Genomic DNA, 18,048 nt, shown 5'->3' on the forward strand with positions numbered 1-18,048 from the left:
TCGCTTCGTCTACTGGAGCCTCTTGGCCAATGGAACGCCACGGACGGCTGATGGACGCAAGGGGCCGCTAATGGAAGGACGCGCGGGCGCGATTGACACCGCGGCGGCCAATAGTCTTCGCCCAGCTTTGTGAGGTGCAAAGGCTGGAAGGTTCGCGAAACGCGAACGCTGCTGCCGCGTTGAGGAGACGCTAATGGCGGCGACTGGAGCCAACGCCACGCCGCTAGGGAAGCTCCATCCGCCCCCACCGCCGGGGAAGCCCGGCTACCCGATGCCTCCACCTCCGCCCGGTCCCCCGGGCCTGGTCCTACCAGGGCCCCCACCTCCGCCACCGCCAGGCCAGGCCCAGGCCGCCCTGCTGGGCCCTATGGCGGCCGCCGCCTACCCCTTCGCCGCGCTGCCACCGCCGCCCCCTCCGCCGCCTCCACCCCCGCCGCCGCCCCAGCCGCAGCCCCCGCCGCAGCAACCGCAGCCCCCGCCGCCCCCACCCCCGCCTCCTCCCCCGCAGCAGCAACAACAGCAGCAGCCGCCCCAGGCCGGGGGTCCGCAGCCCCCCCCTCAGTACGGGCAGTACCGGTACCCGTCCCCGCCGCCACCCCCGCAGGGCCACGAGCAGCAGCCGCAGCAACAGCCGCAGCAGGATGAGAACGGCCCGGGAGGGGGCAGTAACCACGGTGAGGGGCAGGGCGAAAGGGGGCTCGGAAGAGCTGTGGCTGGGGGGGGGCTGGCATATGGGGGGCTAGGGAAGAACTGGACTGCGGAAACTAAGGGGCCTGGGTGTGAGGGGACACGCTGAGATGGGCAGTGCTAAGGGGCGAAGAGGCAGGCATGGGGCCTTGTGAGGTTAGTGGCAGCAGAAGTTGAGCAAGTTTGGAGGAAGTTACAGCGAAACGCAGAATTAGGGGGCCTGAGATGGCCCATGGGAGTTGGAGGGGCTGAGACTTGGAGCTGGTTATAATTTTGGGAATCGTGGGATGGGGTAGAAACTGGAGTGGGGTACATTTGGGATTTAAGGGCTCATGGGATGGGAGATGGCTCGGGGACTACATTGTAATAGGGGTGGTTGGGGGGGATGAGGTAGATTTGAGAGTAGGAGGAAGTGATGGTGTTGGGTGCTCTGGGAGAAGGAGGAGATCGGGGCAGACAAAGGGGGTTGGGTGGGATGTGGTGGGGGTAGAGGAGAAGTAGGTAGAGACTATTAGACTAGTGGGTAAAGGGGGGAATGAAGTAAGGTAGGAGAAGGGGATCTGAATCATACCAAGTGTGGGAAAATGGGCAGAGCTCCAAGATGGGGTTGAGCTGTTCAGGTTTTTTCTGAGGGAAGGAATGAAGAGAACATTTTTCTTAATAGGAGAGGGGTAGTGGGATTGGGGGGAGGAAGTGGATGGGAAAAACCCAGTTGGTAAAAAAGGAATGAATCTGGATTTGGGGGTTGATAATGTAGATGGAGTTCTAGATAACACCAGTGGGCATGTGCTAATCAGGAGAGCTTTGGACACAAAATAACTGCAGACAGTAAGGCACTGAACAGCCTGGGATGGGTATTCTTGGAAAAAACAACGCCTGGTGGTGTCTGTAGGAGTTAGCAGATACTAGTGCAACCAAAATGGAGGTCTCTGTAGAATTGGGAAGAAATGGGGGATAAAGGCTGCACTGGTCTCTTAAACGTCTTGTTTTTACTAGTCTCTCTCTTTAGTGAGATGATTAGGGATAGTTAATCTTGTTAAGCTTCTAATGTTTTCTAGAAGATCTTATTTTGGAAATTGTTCAAACTATACAACAAAACACTCTTGACTGTATTTATGTGAAAGCTAGTCGTAGCTCAGCGTCATAAAAAAAGGGAGCAGTAACAATTCCCTCTATTACTGTTAAAGGAAAATGCTGTGAGGTATAAATAGTTTCCAATCACATAGTCCAATGTGAACACTCCTAGAACACTTACTGTTACTTTAAGGGATCTTGTAATGTGTGCAGAGAGGCTGAATGTGAAATGGTGCTGTGGAAGGCAGCCATGTTGCTTTGCTGAGGGGAGATCGGAACTAGTGTTCTCTTTAAAAATGGTGGCTGAAGTGACTAGAAAAATAGTTGATGGATTCGATAGCAGTTCTTTTGCTCTGGAAATGTGATCTTGAAACATCTTCCTGTTCTTCCTGGTGTTGCCCTATCGAGGGGCATAACTTTGTAATTGATATCACTGTTCTGTTGAACTTCAGTCTCACTACTAGTTCTGCCCCTTTCTGATTTGCAAAAAATAAATAAGTCTTAATGTGGCAATGTTTGCGGATTAAATTCTGCCCTTGCTGCTATTATCTGTATTATGGTAGCACCCGGTGGCCTCAACAGGGATAACACTCCCACTGCTAGGTGCTGTACAAACACATGGTGACAGTAGGTCCCTGCTCCCAAGGCTTAAAGGCTAAATAGACAAGGGATTGGAGGGGAAACAAGCAGAGAGAGATGAAGTAATTTGCCCAAAGTTACATGGCAGATCAGTGATTGAGCCAAGATTAGAGTCCATGTCTTCTGAGTTCCTACCCACTAGACCGTACTGTCTTTGAGTGCAGCTCTCCTCATCCCCACGAGAGCTTTGGTATTGGAAGGAATGTGTAGTGTTGTTAACATTTTTGACTTAAGGGAATTCTTTGTTTTCAGTGTCGCAGCTAGTATTGCTTATGTAAGAGGTATGTGTTAAGTCATGTTGTATGCATGAATGTGTTTCTACAAAGTGTGTCTAAAGAAAGATGCTTGCCTTTTAGATTTCCCTAATAAGAAACGGAAGAGAAGCAGATGGAACCAAGACACCATGGAACAGAAGACTGTCATCCCAGGAATGCCCACTGTTATCCCTCCTGGACTCACCCGTGAGCAAGAGAGAGCTTATATAGGTAAATACACGTTCTTCCCTTTTTTTCACCTCATCTGCTATCAGTGGTGATCCTGGACTATTTCTGGTTGCTGAGTGTTTGGAACATTCACTGTGTTTTTTCTAGACTTCAGGTTATTGTGGCCTTATTCCATAACTTCAAATCAATAATTCACACATTTTTGCTCAGTCAGTCAAGCACTGTTGCAGCTCCCCGTCCTGTTTATGACAGGAGTAGTGTTCTCCACAGGCACAGTGAAAATGGTGGGGTGGAGAGGCCCTTTTTGGGGAGATATTAGACCCTATTCTCAACATCTACTTTAATAATCTCATTACAGTAGTTGGAGGCCTTTAGGATTTCCTTTCCAGTGGAGAACACTGCCTCCAAGTCCCTCTTCAAACTGAATATATTATGTGGGAAGCAAGTACCTCTTTCACAGCACAGCCTTGCACCAGAAATCCCCTCAAACCTAGTCTCTGACTTCTTTTTAGGCTGCTTAATTTTTAAAAAATTATCTCTCTAGAAGTTGAATTTGTGTGTTCAAGGTGGTGTTGGTCATGTTGGTTTTGCTCTCAGAAGGAAATTGAGACACTTTGCTTTGTTTTTTGTGGCAAGAAATCTAAACCTTCAGCATCTCTTCTGGTTAGAGCTCTGTTTAATGAGCTCTGTGTTCACATGCACACAAACTGCTGGGAAAGGGATACTGCTTAGTTCTATGGGAAAGAAGGGGTTTGGAATGTTAATTGTGAAAACTGGGAATTTCAAAGGTTAAGATTTGTATTTAGGAATATGTGATTCCAGGTTGGGAATAAGAATGTTTAAGTAACTTGGTTTAAAAATACAAGGTTTACCTTTAACTTTGCCTTCAATTGCAAACAGTGATGCTAAATTCACTTTTCACGAACTACCAAGTATAAGCCAGAAGGGTGAAAAGGGGCAAAAAAAAATCCTTTTAATGTGTCTGAGACTTTGCATTGCCACATGTAATTCTAGTCCTTGCATTTTACATAAAGCAAGCTCTTCTTCACAAGACAGTGTGATCCAGTTCATCCCCCTGGGGTTGAAAATAATCCTTGGTTTGTTTCTTCTGCATAACCACTGAGAATTTTGACTTGCTTTGTAACTAGCTCTCTTGTCCATCCAGAGCACCACTGAGAGCTGGCTGAGGTTACTACTTAAGTCTGTTAATGGATTACTTTCATTAACTTTCAAGGTTGCTAGGTCAATTTCTAGACTGTGGGTTTTACCCTTGATTCTGTCAGTTTCTGTACCAGAAGATCTTTTCTAGGCAGAAATTTAAAAGCTGAATTTGATCCACTCTCATAAAACAAACATCTAATATTTAGAGGAAAATCTGGATGTTAGCTGCATTGACAACTACTGCTCTACAGAGGGAAATGTAAATGTGAGTAATCTTACTTCCAGATCTTCTGAAGTTGCTGTTTTGTTACTTGTGTAGAGCCCTTTGTGTACGTGCTATTTCAGCAACAAAGCTAAGACATGTTATACCCCAAAGAGCTTATAATGTGTGCATAACATAAAACACAGGATACAAATTGGGAAGAGGGAGACATTGGGAATTGAGGAGAAGTGGGGCGGGGGGAGTAGGGGGAGCAAGGATTACTTATCGAGCAGTTTAAAGAAGAGAAATGATTGGTAGATAAGGACAATGAGTGTCCCAGTTTCTCTGAGGCTCTAAATATCATTTGAAGGGAGATAGACGTGTAGGACATATACACAAAAAAAGAAAGCAAGGTTCCTTTGCTGATAAGGTAATCTTACACAATTTGAGTTGGAACCAGCATAAAACTACTGCCAATTGGGTGAAATAACTGCAGCTCAGAATTCTCAGTCTATGCTAAGGTAAGAAGCAAATGTAACACCAGCATTTTTATTAAAAAAAAAAAAAAAAAAGAAATTGGGGAGGAATGGTGAGAAGAAACAGTGTGGACCAGATTAGCACCCCTCTCTACCACGTGTTATTCAGCGTCTCCAGAAATTAACCAAATCACGTTGCTCAGGGTTCAAAGACCTTGATCTTTCTTCTTTTGTACAGCCTCAGATGCCAAGAACTGAGTCAAGCTTAGCTGCTTGTACATTTTAGTAATTTAGCGTCTGAAAATCAACCCTGAATCTTTCTGATTTACCTTGTCTAATGGTAGCAGGCATTTGGGAGTCTACATAGTATGGGTTAGATAGCATGGTATTGTGCATGCAATTTTTGTCCAATAGAGTATTGTGTGTTTGTTTTTATTTACCTTAAGGAGTTCTGTTAAGATTATAAAGACATGCACAGATGCATGGTCCATGTGCTTTTGCCTTAGGAGAAGAAATGAGACCTTTTCTAAACTGGTATGTCTGACTTCAGCAATATTAATTCAAGTCACATTTTTAATTGGCTCTGAAATCAGCAATAAAATTATTTTGATGTTTAAAAACATTGCTACTCTGCTCTGGAAAGAAGTAGTCCAGTAAGATTATGGAATTGCTTGCAAAGGCATCTTCCATTAGGCCTGGATCTAATATCAATTATTGCAAGTCAGAAAGTTTTGGCTTCCAGTGACTTCCTGGTTGTAGTCTCAGAGATCAGTTAGTTTTCTGCTAACCCCTTTTCAGATGAGCACTTTGCTTTCTAATTAATAACTTCTTTGAAGAAGGCTAGCTAGATGTAAATAAGATCATTGTGGGCCTTTCTGGATTCCTGCTGAACTTAGCTGGCTGACATAACATTTGTGGGGGTCTCCGATTTATTCACAATATCAGTCGTCCTTTGCAAAGTCTCCCGTTCTTCATGCTTTGATGTTAAGATTTAAGATGTTTTTTGGTAACAATGTCTTTTTTCCATCCTTTTTTCTTTCCTAACCTGGTTTCTTCCAGTGCAACTGCAGATTGAAGACCTGACTCGTAAACTGCGCACAGGAGACCTGGGCATCCCCCCTAACCCAGAGGACAGGTTGGGAAACAGTTTTAACCAACTGACAGTAACACTTTTACCTTTTTTCAATACATTTTTTTGGTGACATCGTAATGTGTCAGTTCAATGCAATCCTGCTCTAGTCAGATGACTGCAATGCTCTGGTGTAACAATGTTGTGAAGGAGAGCAGGGGTTTTTCTGTTAGGGAAGATGGAATGGAGCCAATTCTAGCCCTACAAAAGCCCCAGGGAAAAGGGTAATAAGGGTATATCATTGTTTTTGATTTTCGGAGCCTGTAGGTTTAATTAACCTGACTTATTTTAAGGGCAATTAAGGTAGCCAATTAATGTACTTTTTCAAGGCCTGACTTGTGCACATGCCCAGTATCTAGAGGTCTTTCTCACAGGTTCACCTTACAAACTTTTAAGCACTATTTTATTTTAATTTTTTTTTTTTTTTTGCATCATTGAGTTTGAGCAGCCTGGAAACATACTCTGATCAGCTGATGTTGCAGAGCTTTCCTTTGGTGGTTGAGGATGGTTTTTTTAAGACAGATGAGTTTTCTAACCAATTTCTTTGCTGCCATCTATTGTACAGCATTGGCCAACATCGGGGAATTCTGGGGACTCAGGGTGGTGGGGTAATTGCAGCTTCATTTATTCTTTTTGAAGTGAAAATGTTGCAGTAGGTTTTTGGACAGCTGTGGCTATGTTGGGCTTCAGTGACATTCTGCAAAGTAACAGCATTTAACCATTTTATTTTTGTAATTGGGTTGTTAGCATGGAACAGTGGAGTCTGGTTTGCTTACCGGTGGGAAGTAACCCCCGTCTTCCAGCTGGAATTTCTGCTGTGTTATAGCATTTGACACAACTGAAATAGTTGTGCTTTTAAAATGGGAGTGAAGCTTCCTTTGGCTTGAGTTCTACCCAGCTGAAGGTGCATTAGCACAGTAAGATGGTGTCATGGCTTTTAAAGCCATTCACTTTTGCATCTTTGTTAGCCTTAGTAGGAGTCAAATTATGCCTTATTTCCATGCAATAACTCTAGTTTTCCTTGGTACACAAATTTTGCACTCCCATTGCACTTTTTATGTTACAAGGCACCACTGCATATAGTGTCTTTTTTACTGTTACCTTTAACCATTATTAAAAGTTACTAGGTAAACTTTGAAAGGTGATTTTTTTTTCTTTTTTACTGTCAGGAGGGAATAGATGTAAAGTCTATCCTTTTTCCCTTGTGTGTGGTTTTTAAGATTGAGATGGGGTAGTTGGTCCTAATTTGACTGACAGTTTGGCATTTCTTATGTGAACAATAACCCATACTGATGAAGGGAGAGTTATTGATGTCTTAATTTTTTCCTGTGAAGGTGTGGCATTGCTGCAACAGTCTTTAACATTTTTAATGATCAGTTTAGCAAAAGAGCCCAAAAGCCAGAGTCGTCTGATCTTTCAAATATCAAACCTGTTAGTGGTTTAAAAAAAAATCAACTCATTGGAGTTTCTGATTCAGTTTCAGAGTCTAACTCTTAATTGCTCCTCAACAGTTCAACAGAATCAAATGCATGAAATGTCTGTCTTAGCATTAATTTTTGAAGGTGTAATTTTGAAGTTAAGACATCTAATAATTAATTGTTACTTGAACTCTTAAAAATGTGTTTCTAAACCACCTGCTAACTAACATGAGTTTAAGATGGTTAGTAAAAACAAGCTTGGGAGGGTGATATCTTGTATTTTTGTGTTGCTCTCTCTGCTATTGGACTGTGTTACGTTTATTCAAATCCTAGAAATGGAGGTGTAATTTAGACATGATTAGTCCTGATCAAACCTGACCTTTTATTCCATGTGTTGATGGTTCACTTTAGGCTGAGAAGACAGTGGGATCAACTTGATTTTAATCCTCGCTCTAACCAGCTAGAAAAAGTTTCTCTTAACCTAAAACAAGGGTGTAGGTTTCTGACTATTTCTGGGATGTATTTTTTTAATAACCTGATCCACATAATCTCTTCCCTTCTTGCAGCTAATCCTAAATTTTCCTTCATGTTTTAAAAAAGGTCCATAACTTAATCAAATTTCTAGGAGTGTGACTTTTTTCTTACCGCAAATACAGCTGTGGTAAATCAAACTGACTTTTTTATTTTAGCTTTACAACATTTTGCTCTTAAAACAAAACAAAAATCATTCTGCTTTCTGGGCATCTAAACCCTGTGGAGAAAACAGGGCTCTCCATAGAGGTTTACAGGTCCAGACTGCGGACCAAGAAAAGGCGGTTTGACCCAGCCTCTAAGCTTTAACACAGAAAACAGGTTGAGAGTCGGCCTTGAAGCTGCCAGCACAAAGAAGGAAAAGCCAGGACAGAAGCCATGACCGTCTCTCTACATTGGGGCAGTGAACTAGACTTAATTGGTGTTGCCAGCAGGATTAGTCACCTTTGATTAAAGCCTAATCTCTCTTGTTGCTCTGTTATGGTGTTAAAAGTCCACGTTTAACCTGCATTACCTCCTGCATTAGGGGAGTCTCTAAACTCATAGGTGCATTGCGTAGTGAAGCTGGAAAGTTTGTTCTCTGTGTGAATTAACTCTCTCCACCTTCCCCTTTAAAAAACATGAACACACTTGTACTACGCAGAGTTGCCATCATTGTAGCTGTTTACAGCCTTGCTACCCCCATTAAGCACCACATTTTTCCCCTCCTTGTGGCAGACAATGTTTTGCTACAACCTCCTTGTCCATGTAGCAATAAGACAGGCATGAATGAACTTACACCTTCCTTTCCTGTGGTCTTAATAGCACATTTAGCTCTGATTTGCCTAAATTATGCTAGGGTTCAGGGGAATCTGTACTTGTAAGTGGCCCCTTGGGTTTGACGACGGGAAGCATAACCATGGGTGTTTTCTGCAGGTCCCCTTCCCCCGAGCCCATTTACAATAGTGAGGGGAAGCGCCTGAACACCCGTGAGTTCCGCACCCGCAAGAAGTTGGAGGAGGAGAGGCATAACCTCATCACGGAGATGGTGGCCCTCAACCCAGACTTCAAGCCACCAGCTGATTACAAGTAAGTGGAAGGAAAAGATCCTACCAGATGTTATGGGTAGGCTCATGCACTGTGTGTCATTTATGGAGGGTTTCATACTGTCCCAAAATCCATGAGGGAATTTTGCTCTGATACAGATGGTCACAGCTTCCCCTGCATAAGTGCTGCTGTGTAAATAGGTCTTTGGGGTCTGCCTGTAAAACATAGCCACTGTGTTTCCCTGGGCTGTCAAATGCATTCTGAATTGGGGGGTTCTGATCTCAGGTTCCTTGTGGATGTGTCTCACTATCTATATGCATGTTCTGATGTTCACTTTTTGATCCTCTCAGACCTCCAGCGACCCGAGTGAGCGACAAGGTGATGATCCCACAGGATGAATATCCTGAGATTAACTTTGTGGGGCTTCTGATTGGACCCAGGTGAGCTGCTACACCTCTCTGAGAAATGAGTACAGTTAAGGGGTGGTAAATTCGAAGTCAGAGTCTGGCAGTAATGGACAGTGCTGCCTTATTCGCTTATGCTTGAGAGATGGTGCTGAAAAGAGCACATCAAGAGTCTAGCAGGTAGCTGGTGTGACTTCAAGACCAAAGAGGAATTGACAGCCTTGAAAATGATTCTCCAAGAGTCAGGCAGAATGCACTATGGGATTTTAAAGGCAAAAGATTCAGAAGTAGATTTAGTGTCTTGCAGTTCTCTGAATGCTTGAAAGCTTTGCCAGTTGCCAGTTCTATTCTCCACCTTGCATTCCTTCGTTATGTAGGACTTCTGACACTGAAACAGTCCACCTGCCTTATCTTTTGACAGGACTTTTTTGATAGTATGTCTGACATATGGGGTGTTTTTATGCCTTCACTGGGAATGCAGCAATATTCCTATGTTTGAGGAGTGCATTGACCTAGTGCTGGGTCTACTCTAGGAACTTATACCAGCATAGCTATGTCTCTTCAGACTGTGAAAAATCCACACACCTGAGAGATGTGGCTATGCTGACCTAACCCCTGTTGTAGAAAGTGCTGGGTCAGCGGAAAATTCTTCCGTTGACGTATCTATTGCCTCTCAGGACGATGGGTTACTTATGCCAACAGGAGAATGCCTCCTGTTGGTATAGGCAGTGTCTATACTGAAGCGCTACAGCAGCACAGCTGCAGTTGTGCCACAGTAGTGGTTTAAATGTAGACATACCTCTGGAAGTGTGTTGTAAAACTGACCTCACGTGGAGGGGAGTTCTTGGGGCATTGACAGTCACATTGGGAGTCAAGTAGCATCAAGGAGGATGGAGACTCTTCCAGTTGGCATGTGAGTAATAAAACCATTTGTTTTGCAGAGGAAATACCCTGAAGAACATTGAGAAGGAATGCAATGCCAAGATCATGATCCGAGGCAAGGGCTCAGTGAAGGAAGGGAAGGTGGGCCGAAAAGATGGCCAGATGCTGCCAGGAGAAGATGAGCCTCTTCATGCTCTGGTCACTGCTAACACTATGGAGAATGTGAAGAAGGCTGTGGAACAGGTATAAGTGCAAAGCTCGGGATGGTCAAGCTGTGAGCATCAGTCTGTTATGATAAATGGGATCACATTGTGGAAACTCAGCTCTGGCTTGCCTCCTGCATTGTAATCCATTGCCAGCCTCTTGCTCTGCTTACGTTCTTTATTCTTTTGAAGAGGCACGGTGATTAAATCAATAAGACCTGTTTGGGCACTTAGGAGGAAGATTCAGTCTCTCAGTGCTCCACTCATAGGAGCAGTGTGGAGGGACATAGGAAAGGAATTGGAATGAGAGGGCTGGCTTTGCCATTGGTCTGTAGAGAAGCTGGAATTCTAATAGTGATGTGGAAGCTGAACTTCTCCAAGGTAGATAAATATTTAAGTTTAATACCACTGAGCAACATGTCTCATCCTCCATCTTTTCTAGATCCGGAATATCCTGAAGCAAGGCATTGAAACACCAGAGGACCAGAATGACCTGCGGAAGATGCAGCTGCGTGAGCTGGCCCGGCTTAATGGGACACTGCGTGAAGATGACAACAGGTAAATTCCTGCTTGTTGGAAGTAGCAAAGTCAGAGCAGTTGCATGTGTTTGCTGCTTCTTGAGTGTCAAGCTGATCTAACTGTGCACTGGTCTCCCTTAGGATCCTACGGCCATGGCAAAGTGCAGAGACCCGCAGCATCACCAACACCACCGTGTGTACCAAATGTGGAGGAGCTGGCCACATTGCCTCTGACTGCAAGTTCTCTAGGTAAATCTTCCAGGCTTGCTGGTTCAAGCAATCTTCTCTGAACTATGACTGTCCATCATTGGTGTAAGCAGATAGGCACTGTGGTTGGAATGCTGTAGCCTTCCAGAAGGGTACCGTATTTTGGCACTTGATTGCAGCGGATTCTCCTGCTAGCCCTAAGAAACGATGCACTATCCAGCACAGAAACACTTGACAAATCAGTCTTCCTCAGAGCACAATACCCAGGGAAGGGGCAGGATTTAGGAAATACTTAGTTTAGAAATTAATCCCATACAATACCTAATAGTGATTAGAAATGAGGGTCCAAACCTGCCTCTAATTGGGATGAAGGAACTTTTCCCTAGATGATTCCATAACTGTAGGGTTTCTGGTACCTTCCTTTGAAGCAGCTGCTATTGACTGCTATTGGAGATGGGAAAGTGGGCTAGATGAAGGCACTGGTCCAATCTGTGGAAGCAGTTTTCTGTATTCATTTAGCTTGACAGCTTGCCCCACATCAAGATGGGGAGATGAGTGATGTAGCATTGGATCCATTTGTCCTGCACAGTGGACTCTGCTCTCCTCCCATAGCACTTGGTATCTGGTGTGTATGGCTTAAAGCAGTGGTTTTTTGACCTGTGGACCCCTGTTGGTCTGCAGACTGTGTAAGGGGTCTGCGAAAGGTGACCTGAAAATGAAGTTTCAGATCCCAAAAAAGGCATTCTGTTTTTCTGATCAATCAAAAGTATGTGCATACCCCCACCTACAGGTCAATACCTGGAATTGTTACCACAGGAGCCCATCAAATGCTGTGCCAAGCACATGCAACATTCATAGTTGAAATCTGTTTAATCACTTTTCAGTCTGACTTCTATGGTAGGGGTCCACGGACCAGAGGTTAAGTTTCCAAAGGGGTCCATACCACCATTTGAAATTTGTTAGGGATCTGCAAATAAGAAAAAGTTGAAAACCACTGACTTAGAGGCATGTGACTTTTTGCTTCCAGACCTGGTGACCCTCAGTCTGCTCAGGACAAAGCCCGCATGGACAAAGAATACCTGTCCCTGATGGCAGAGTTGGGAGAAGCTCCAGTCCCAGCATCTGTGGGATCTTCCTCTGGCCCCGGCAATACACCTCTGTCAAGTGGGCCCAGACCCTCAGGACCAGGAAACAACCCACCTCCTCCAGTGAGTGATTGGACCTCTTCACCTGCTAGTGTTTGCTTGGAAGGAAAGACCTTACAAAAGGCCCATTTTCTCCACCTCCATGCACTGCAGTGTTGTCCCACAGCTTTTCAGTGGTAGTGACAGGAATTAGTCCTTTTTTTTTTTTGAATGGCTGATAGGGAGGGAAACAACTGTGCAGCCAGCTCCTGAGTTTTGTATCTTGTTTTGGGTGCCCCAAGCCATGTTGAGGCACTTGGAAATTCTCGTGTAGCTAGACTGAAAAGGTTGGGATTGTTTAGTTCTGCAAACATAAGTCTTAAATGAATGGTCTACTCTAGAGAATGGTGATCAGGAGCTTCACAATACAAGCAAAAGGGAACATTGAGAGAAATTGAAAGGTGACAATTGAAGGAAGGTGAAGGAAATACTTTTCCATACTACATGTGATTGTCCTGTGGAACTCATTGCCATAATATTAAGGCCAAAATTTAGTTAGATTCAAAAAAGGATTGGACGGTTGTACAGATATCAAGAATACACAGAGCTACAGTGGTCAGTGCTAACAGGCTGTGGCAGGGATGTTACACCACCTCTTTCAGAGCTTAAGCCAGTCTTTAACTGGTAGGAAATAGGGTGAGACCTAATGTCAAGGGCATGTTATCTCATATCTGCCTGATGCGGGGTGTAGTTTCTTGCACCTTCCTCTGAAACATCTGAGTCTGGTCCTGTCCTGGAGTTCCCATGATATGACAGTTAATAGTTGGCAGCCAAGTTCCCCCTTTGCTCTCTAAGATACATGGGAAGATGACTTTTGATTGTATGTAAAGGCATGTCTGAATAGCTCCTTTCTCTCTTTTTTTTCCCCTCCCCTCCCACCCCAGAACCGCCCTCCATGGATGAACTCTGGTCCCTCTGATAACCGTCCCTACCATGGCATGCATGGAGGACCTGGGGGCCCTGGTGGACCTCACAACTTCCCTCACCCCATGCCCAATATGGGTGGACATGGGGGCCATCCAATGCAGCACAATCCCAATGGCCCACCACCTTGGATGCAACCACATCATCCACCCATGAACCAGGGGCCCCATCCTCCAGGTCACCCAGGCCCCCACCACATGGGTAAGTACATTCCAAGGCACTGCGGGTACGTGGGTGTTGGATTGGGTGGGGGCTGGTATTGCGGTTTGGTCATGGGGAAGTGCTCCTTAGTTGCAATGCACCCCAGCATGTTCCCTCTCAAGGCAGAAGAGTTTAGGCTACGGCAGTGATACTCAGACCTCTGTGGTTCAGGAGCCAAATTAGCCATCAGCATTACCCAAAAGAGCCACAGCAGTGTGAATGATGGGGGAAATATTTAGTTTATCTCACAGCAAAGAAGTTAGTAACTTAGTGCACTTGGATAACTTAATGATTAATAACATATTAACCACTCAGGATGCTTTTACTAATTAAAATCAGTGTTTTAATATCATGTGCTGCAAAGAGCCACAGAAGGCCCATTAAACAGCCACTTGCAGCTCTCAAACCACAGTCTGAATATCACTGGCTTACTGTGCCTGCATGGGCTCTTGTCTCTGGACAGGATTACTGGCTAGCAGAGGTGGGCTTTGGGGAGTGGTGGGGAAACATGAAGGGGAAGGGGGCAGAATCTCCTAGTCTCATTAACTGGCACTAAGGCTGTGGTCTTTCATTCCCTCAAGATCAGTACCTGGGAAATACGCCTGTGGGCTCTGGGGTCTATCGCCTGCATCAAGGAAAAGGTGAGTGTTCTGTGCCTCAAGCACTTAACCAAGTTACATTTCAGTGTCACCTGGATGCCCAGCCCCTAATCGGCCGCCCCTCTCCGTTGCAGGTATGATGCCGCCGCCGATGGGTATGATGGCCCCACCGCCCCCTCCGCCCAGTGGTCAGCCTCCCCCACCTCCCTCTGGTCCTCTCCCCCCATGGCAGCAGCAGCAGCAGCCTCCGCCGCCACCTCCCAGCAGCAGTATGGCGTCCAGTACTCCCTTGCCATGGCAGCAAAGTGAGTAAGAGCAATTCTCTTACCTTTATCCCCATCCCGCATGCGTGCGAGAAAGGGACACTGCCTACTCACCCATTTGGTTACATGGGTGTAGAAGCAGGGGTAGGGGAAGTGGGAGCATGGCAGCATGTTTGCAGAGGCAGAGGTAGTACAGCTTCCCCAGCTCCGTTGCTGCTGTCCACTGCCCATTGGCTGGGAAACACTATCATAGCAGCTAGTTCACCACCCTCCTTTTGGTAGTTGCATTCCTGCACCCCACTTGCCTAGCTGTCAACTATGTCAAAGCGGTGATGGAAATAGCTTTGCACGTAGAGTTCTCCGTGTGACTCCTTTGCCCTGACTGACGCCAGAAAATGCTCCCTAAACTCCCAGTACCAGTGGTGTCCTCTTTGCATGCGGCAAGCCTGCATCCCATGTCAATCCAGTCCCTTTAGCGAAGCTGGTGCATCCCTTACACCTGTTGCTCTGAACTTTGCCCATGAGCTTTTCAAGTGACCTTGTTGTTCTTTAAATCGCAGATACGACGACCACCACCACCACGAGCGCTGGCACCGGGTCCATCCCGCCATGGCAGCAGCAGGGGGCTGCGGCGGCGGCTTCTACAGGGGCCCCGCAGATGCAAGGCAACCCCTCCATGGTGCCTTTGCCTCCAGGGGTCCAGCCTCCGCTGCCGCCCGGGGCCCCGCCTCCGCCGCCGCCGCCGCCGCCTGGCTCCGGGGGCATGATGTTCGCCCCGCCCCCTCCCCCGCCCCCCATGGACCCTTCTAATTTCGTCACCATGATGGGGATGGGGGTGCCGGCCTTGCCACCGTTCGGCATGCCCCCTGCACCTCCACCGCCCCCACCACAGAACTGAAGGATGGATTTTTTTCTATTCAATTGTCTCATAAAATGCTGAATCTCACCTTATGGAGCCAGGAATCGGAGGGGAGAGGCACGTGAAGCCAGGCTGCTGGAACGTGCCAGAAATGACAACACACATCATCCTCCTCCTTACTCTATTCAGAATGAAGGCTCGGGGCTTTGCCATGTCCGATTCCTGTCCGACTGGTGTTTTGATAGCAGAATCTACACTAGCTCTCAGGGTGCTGTAGCACGGAGTCTCTTCTGAAGCGGGGGCTGCCGGAGCTCCCACAGCGAGATTGGAGGACTCTGGGAATGAAGTGAGGACACTTCCCTCAGCGGGAATCTGCTTGTAGCTGGCCGGTGGCCATGTTGGGAAAAAGGACAGTTCTGTGAAGCGACGACGCGACTTTCCTTGGAGAATGCAGTCGTAAAGCTGGCTCCATATTGTGAACCTGTTTGTTACTTTATTTCCTCTTTCTCTCTCTCTCTCTCTGTGACTTAGATTTTAACTCCATCCAAAGAGAGCAATGTTCTCTGAGGCTAGACCTTTCCAGCACTGATGGTGCCTGTAGGCTGGAATGCGGGTAAGGGGCAAGCAAATGGATTTTAGAGATCTCCTTGGACATAACTTCATACCAGAGGGAAGAGGCAGGAAGGTACCAGAGCTGATCCTTGGGCCTTGTGAACCCCAGCTCTTAATACACCCCAAGTCAGGGCTTTGGCTTGGTGAGAGTTGTTTCTGTCAAGGGGTTACTACACCAGACAATAGTGGTAAGCATGCTGAAGGGGTGGGTCCATTGTCCTCTTTACTATGGGTATTAGAATGCCCCATGGGAGGCAGTAGCGAGTTGTTAGCAGTTAATTGGGTAGTTAAGGGGTTTCAGTTGGCACTGAGAAGGCCCTGCTACTGCATACACTCAAGGTCCATTTGCTTTTCTCTTGCCATGTGCCTAGAATCTTTTTTTAACATCTGAATGTTTTGTGGTCTGGGGTCCCCTTGCCCCCAAATCGGAGCGATTTCTGTTGACGATAATGTGTAAAACTCTCTTCCGTTCAGTCACCCGCAGCCATTTCTTACTGCTTTTGTGTATGAATAAAACTGCATTAAAGGGGAGGTTCCAATGAATAAAAGCAGTTTTTTATACACGTCTTATTAATTCAGTGGATTTCGGTGGGGGAGCCTGTTACCATTTGCTGCCAATAAGTGGTGCTATGCCCAACTGCAGGAGCTGGGCTATATTTCTTTAAGGTGGGATTTAGGAGGGTGGCATTAGGCCACTCTCCCTAGCACATTGTATGGAAAGTGTGTGATCCTGAAAGCTCAGCTCTTGAGGCCTTCTGCCTTACAAATAGGGTCCTTGCTGCACTGAGAGATCGGTGCCACAGCAGCAATCCAACTGCAGGATATTTCTGACCCCCTGTTGCTGGGGCAGAGTTGGGAGTCTGCTGTCACATGGTCTGAGCCAGCAAAGGGTCACTGACTCATTAACACTTCATGCTCTTATGCTACCCCCTCAAGCCAAGTGATAGCTAAAACAGCAGCAAAGCTCACACAGTAACACTGGGTGGCTTGGTTCGTCTAGTCACGGCTAACACAGTCTCCATTTTTGTTCACATGCCAGACATGAGCAGTAGGTGAAGATGACTGAACTCCTCAAACCAGTCCACCTGAGGAGCATTTCTTCCACTTCACTGCTGTGTGTCCTTCCTCCAAGCATTGTGCATCATTTCTGTTTGGGTAGGGCCAGCAAAATAACACTGCATTTTGCTAGTTTGCCTAGTGGATTTGGGTCAGGAAAAGCGAGCAGTGGCTGCATATAAATACTGCAGCTGATCCTCTAGCTCTGATATAGTGTTTCAGTGACTTAGCAGCTCAGAAAAATGGAGATTTAGATTCCCTCTCACAGAATGGGTAAAAACTGTCACACGTGAATGAAGGGACAGAATGATGTCAGCCCAGGCCTGTTTATTGGCTTAGTCTCTGCTGTGTGGTGCTTCAGCTTCTTCCATCTTTGGCTCCTTTTAAAGAAACCATGTATTGGCAGCGGTGCAAAGTTACGAACAACAGATCGGCTGCTCTGATCACATGGGTGGTACTCTAATCTCAGTGCACTTCTAAAACACTCATGAATTGTCTCCCTGCCTCCCCACCTACTGAGGTAGATCAGTGTTTCTCCAGCAGCTGAGTAGGGCTGATGTATTTGGAGTGCCTTTCTCCAAGATCACAGGAATGAGTGGTAGAATTGGGCTTGGGACAAGGTCTCCTAGTGCTGGTCCCTTGCTCAGTCTTTAGCAAAATTGTCTGAGACAGGAACTTGGCCATTATCAGACTCAGTCTCTGGACCCATCTACTCTGGTATCCTTTCTCAGGACCACTGAAATTACCCTTTGGTGTAGTTTCTTCACACTCTGCTGTAACTGTGCTCTTATCATCAAGGTCTCAACTTGTTTTGAATCTTACTCAGCTCTTGGCTTTACTGTGACTGTGAAATAAAACCCAGCGCTCGATTACTCGGAGTCCCCACTCCTCTCCCAGAGCTGAGAATAGAACCCAGGAGTCCTGGTGTCCCCTGCTCTAAGCATTAGTCCCCACTCCCTTTCTAGAGCCCATAGAAGCAGGTGTCCTGGCTCCCAAATCTCTGTCTAAGCCACACCAATCCCAATCAGAAGGGGACGTACTCTGCCAGGAGCTTCCAGGACCTTTGGAGTATGAAAACTAGAAGCAAAACCAAACTCTGACAGCAGCCCAAACGTCCTTTCCTTCTCTTTGCTTTACAAGAGGAAGGACGATCTTGTGGCAGAGGTGGTGTGGCCAAATGAGACAGACAGGAATGGGACTCAGAATGCTTGGGTTTGATTCCTGACTCTGCCAATGACCAGCTACATGACCTTGGCTAAGACACTTCTTTCTGCCAGTCTCCTTCCCACCTTTTGGTTGGCTTGCCTGCCGATACTGAGCTCTGGGGCAGACACTGTCTCTGTGCAGCAT

The 18,048-nt window shown here is 46.3% G+C and overlaps 1 protein-coding gene across 7 annotated transcripts; it reads left to right on the forward strand.

Moving 5' to 3' along the window:
* Positions 1-128: 128 nt before the first annotated feature.
* On the forward strand, positions 129-16,203 carry SF1 (splicing factor 1). 7 transcript variants are annotated; one of them, XM_067543916.1, is made up of 13 exons: positions 129-674; positions 2,757-2,885; positions 5,742-5,817; positions 8,676-8,828; positions 9,137-9,226; positions 10,132-10,315; positions 10,718-10,833; positions 10,935-11,042; positions 12,028-12,208; positions 13,069-13,309; positions 13,891-13,950; positions 14,043-14,217; positions 14,732-16,203. In XM_067543916.1, exons 1-13 carry the CDS (start codon positions 194-196, stop codon positions 14,979-14,981), a joined length of 2,244 nt encoding a protein of 747 aa, XP_067400017.1. In that variant the 5' UTR covers positions 129-193; the 3' UTR covers positions 14,982-16,203. The 7 variants fall into 7 exon arrangements, with proteins under 7 accessions (XP_067400017.1, XP_067400016.1, XP_067400018.1 ...); XM_067543915.1 differs by having other exon boundaries at positions 14,043-14,213; XM_067543917.1 differs by having other exon boundaries at positions 13,896-13,950; positions 14,043-14,213.
* The last annotated feature ends 1,845 nt before the right edge of the window (positions 16,204-18,048 follow it).

Source organism: Emydura macquarii, unplaced genomic scaffold (assembly GCF_026122565.2).
Source record: "Emydura macquarii macquarii isolate MOO-44397 ecotype Brisbane River unplaced genomic scaffold, CSIRO-AGI_Emac_v2 contig_968, whole genome shotgun sequence".
Lineage (NCBI taxonomy): Eukaryota > Metazoa > Chordata > Testudines > Chelidae > Emydura > Emydura macquarii.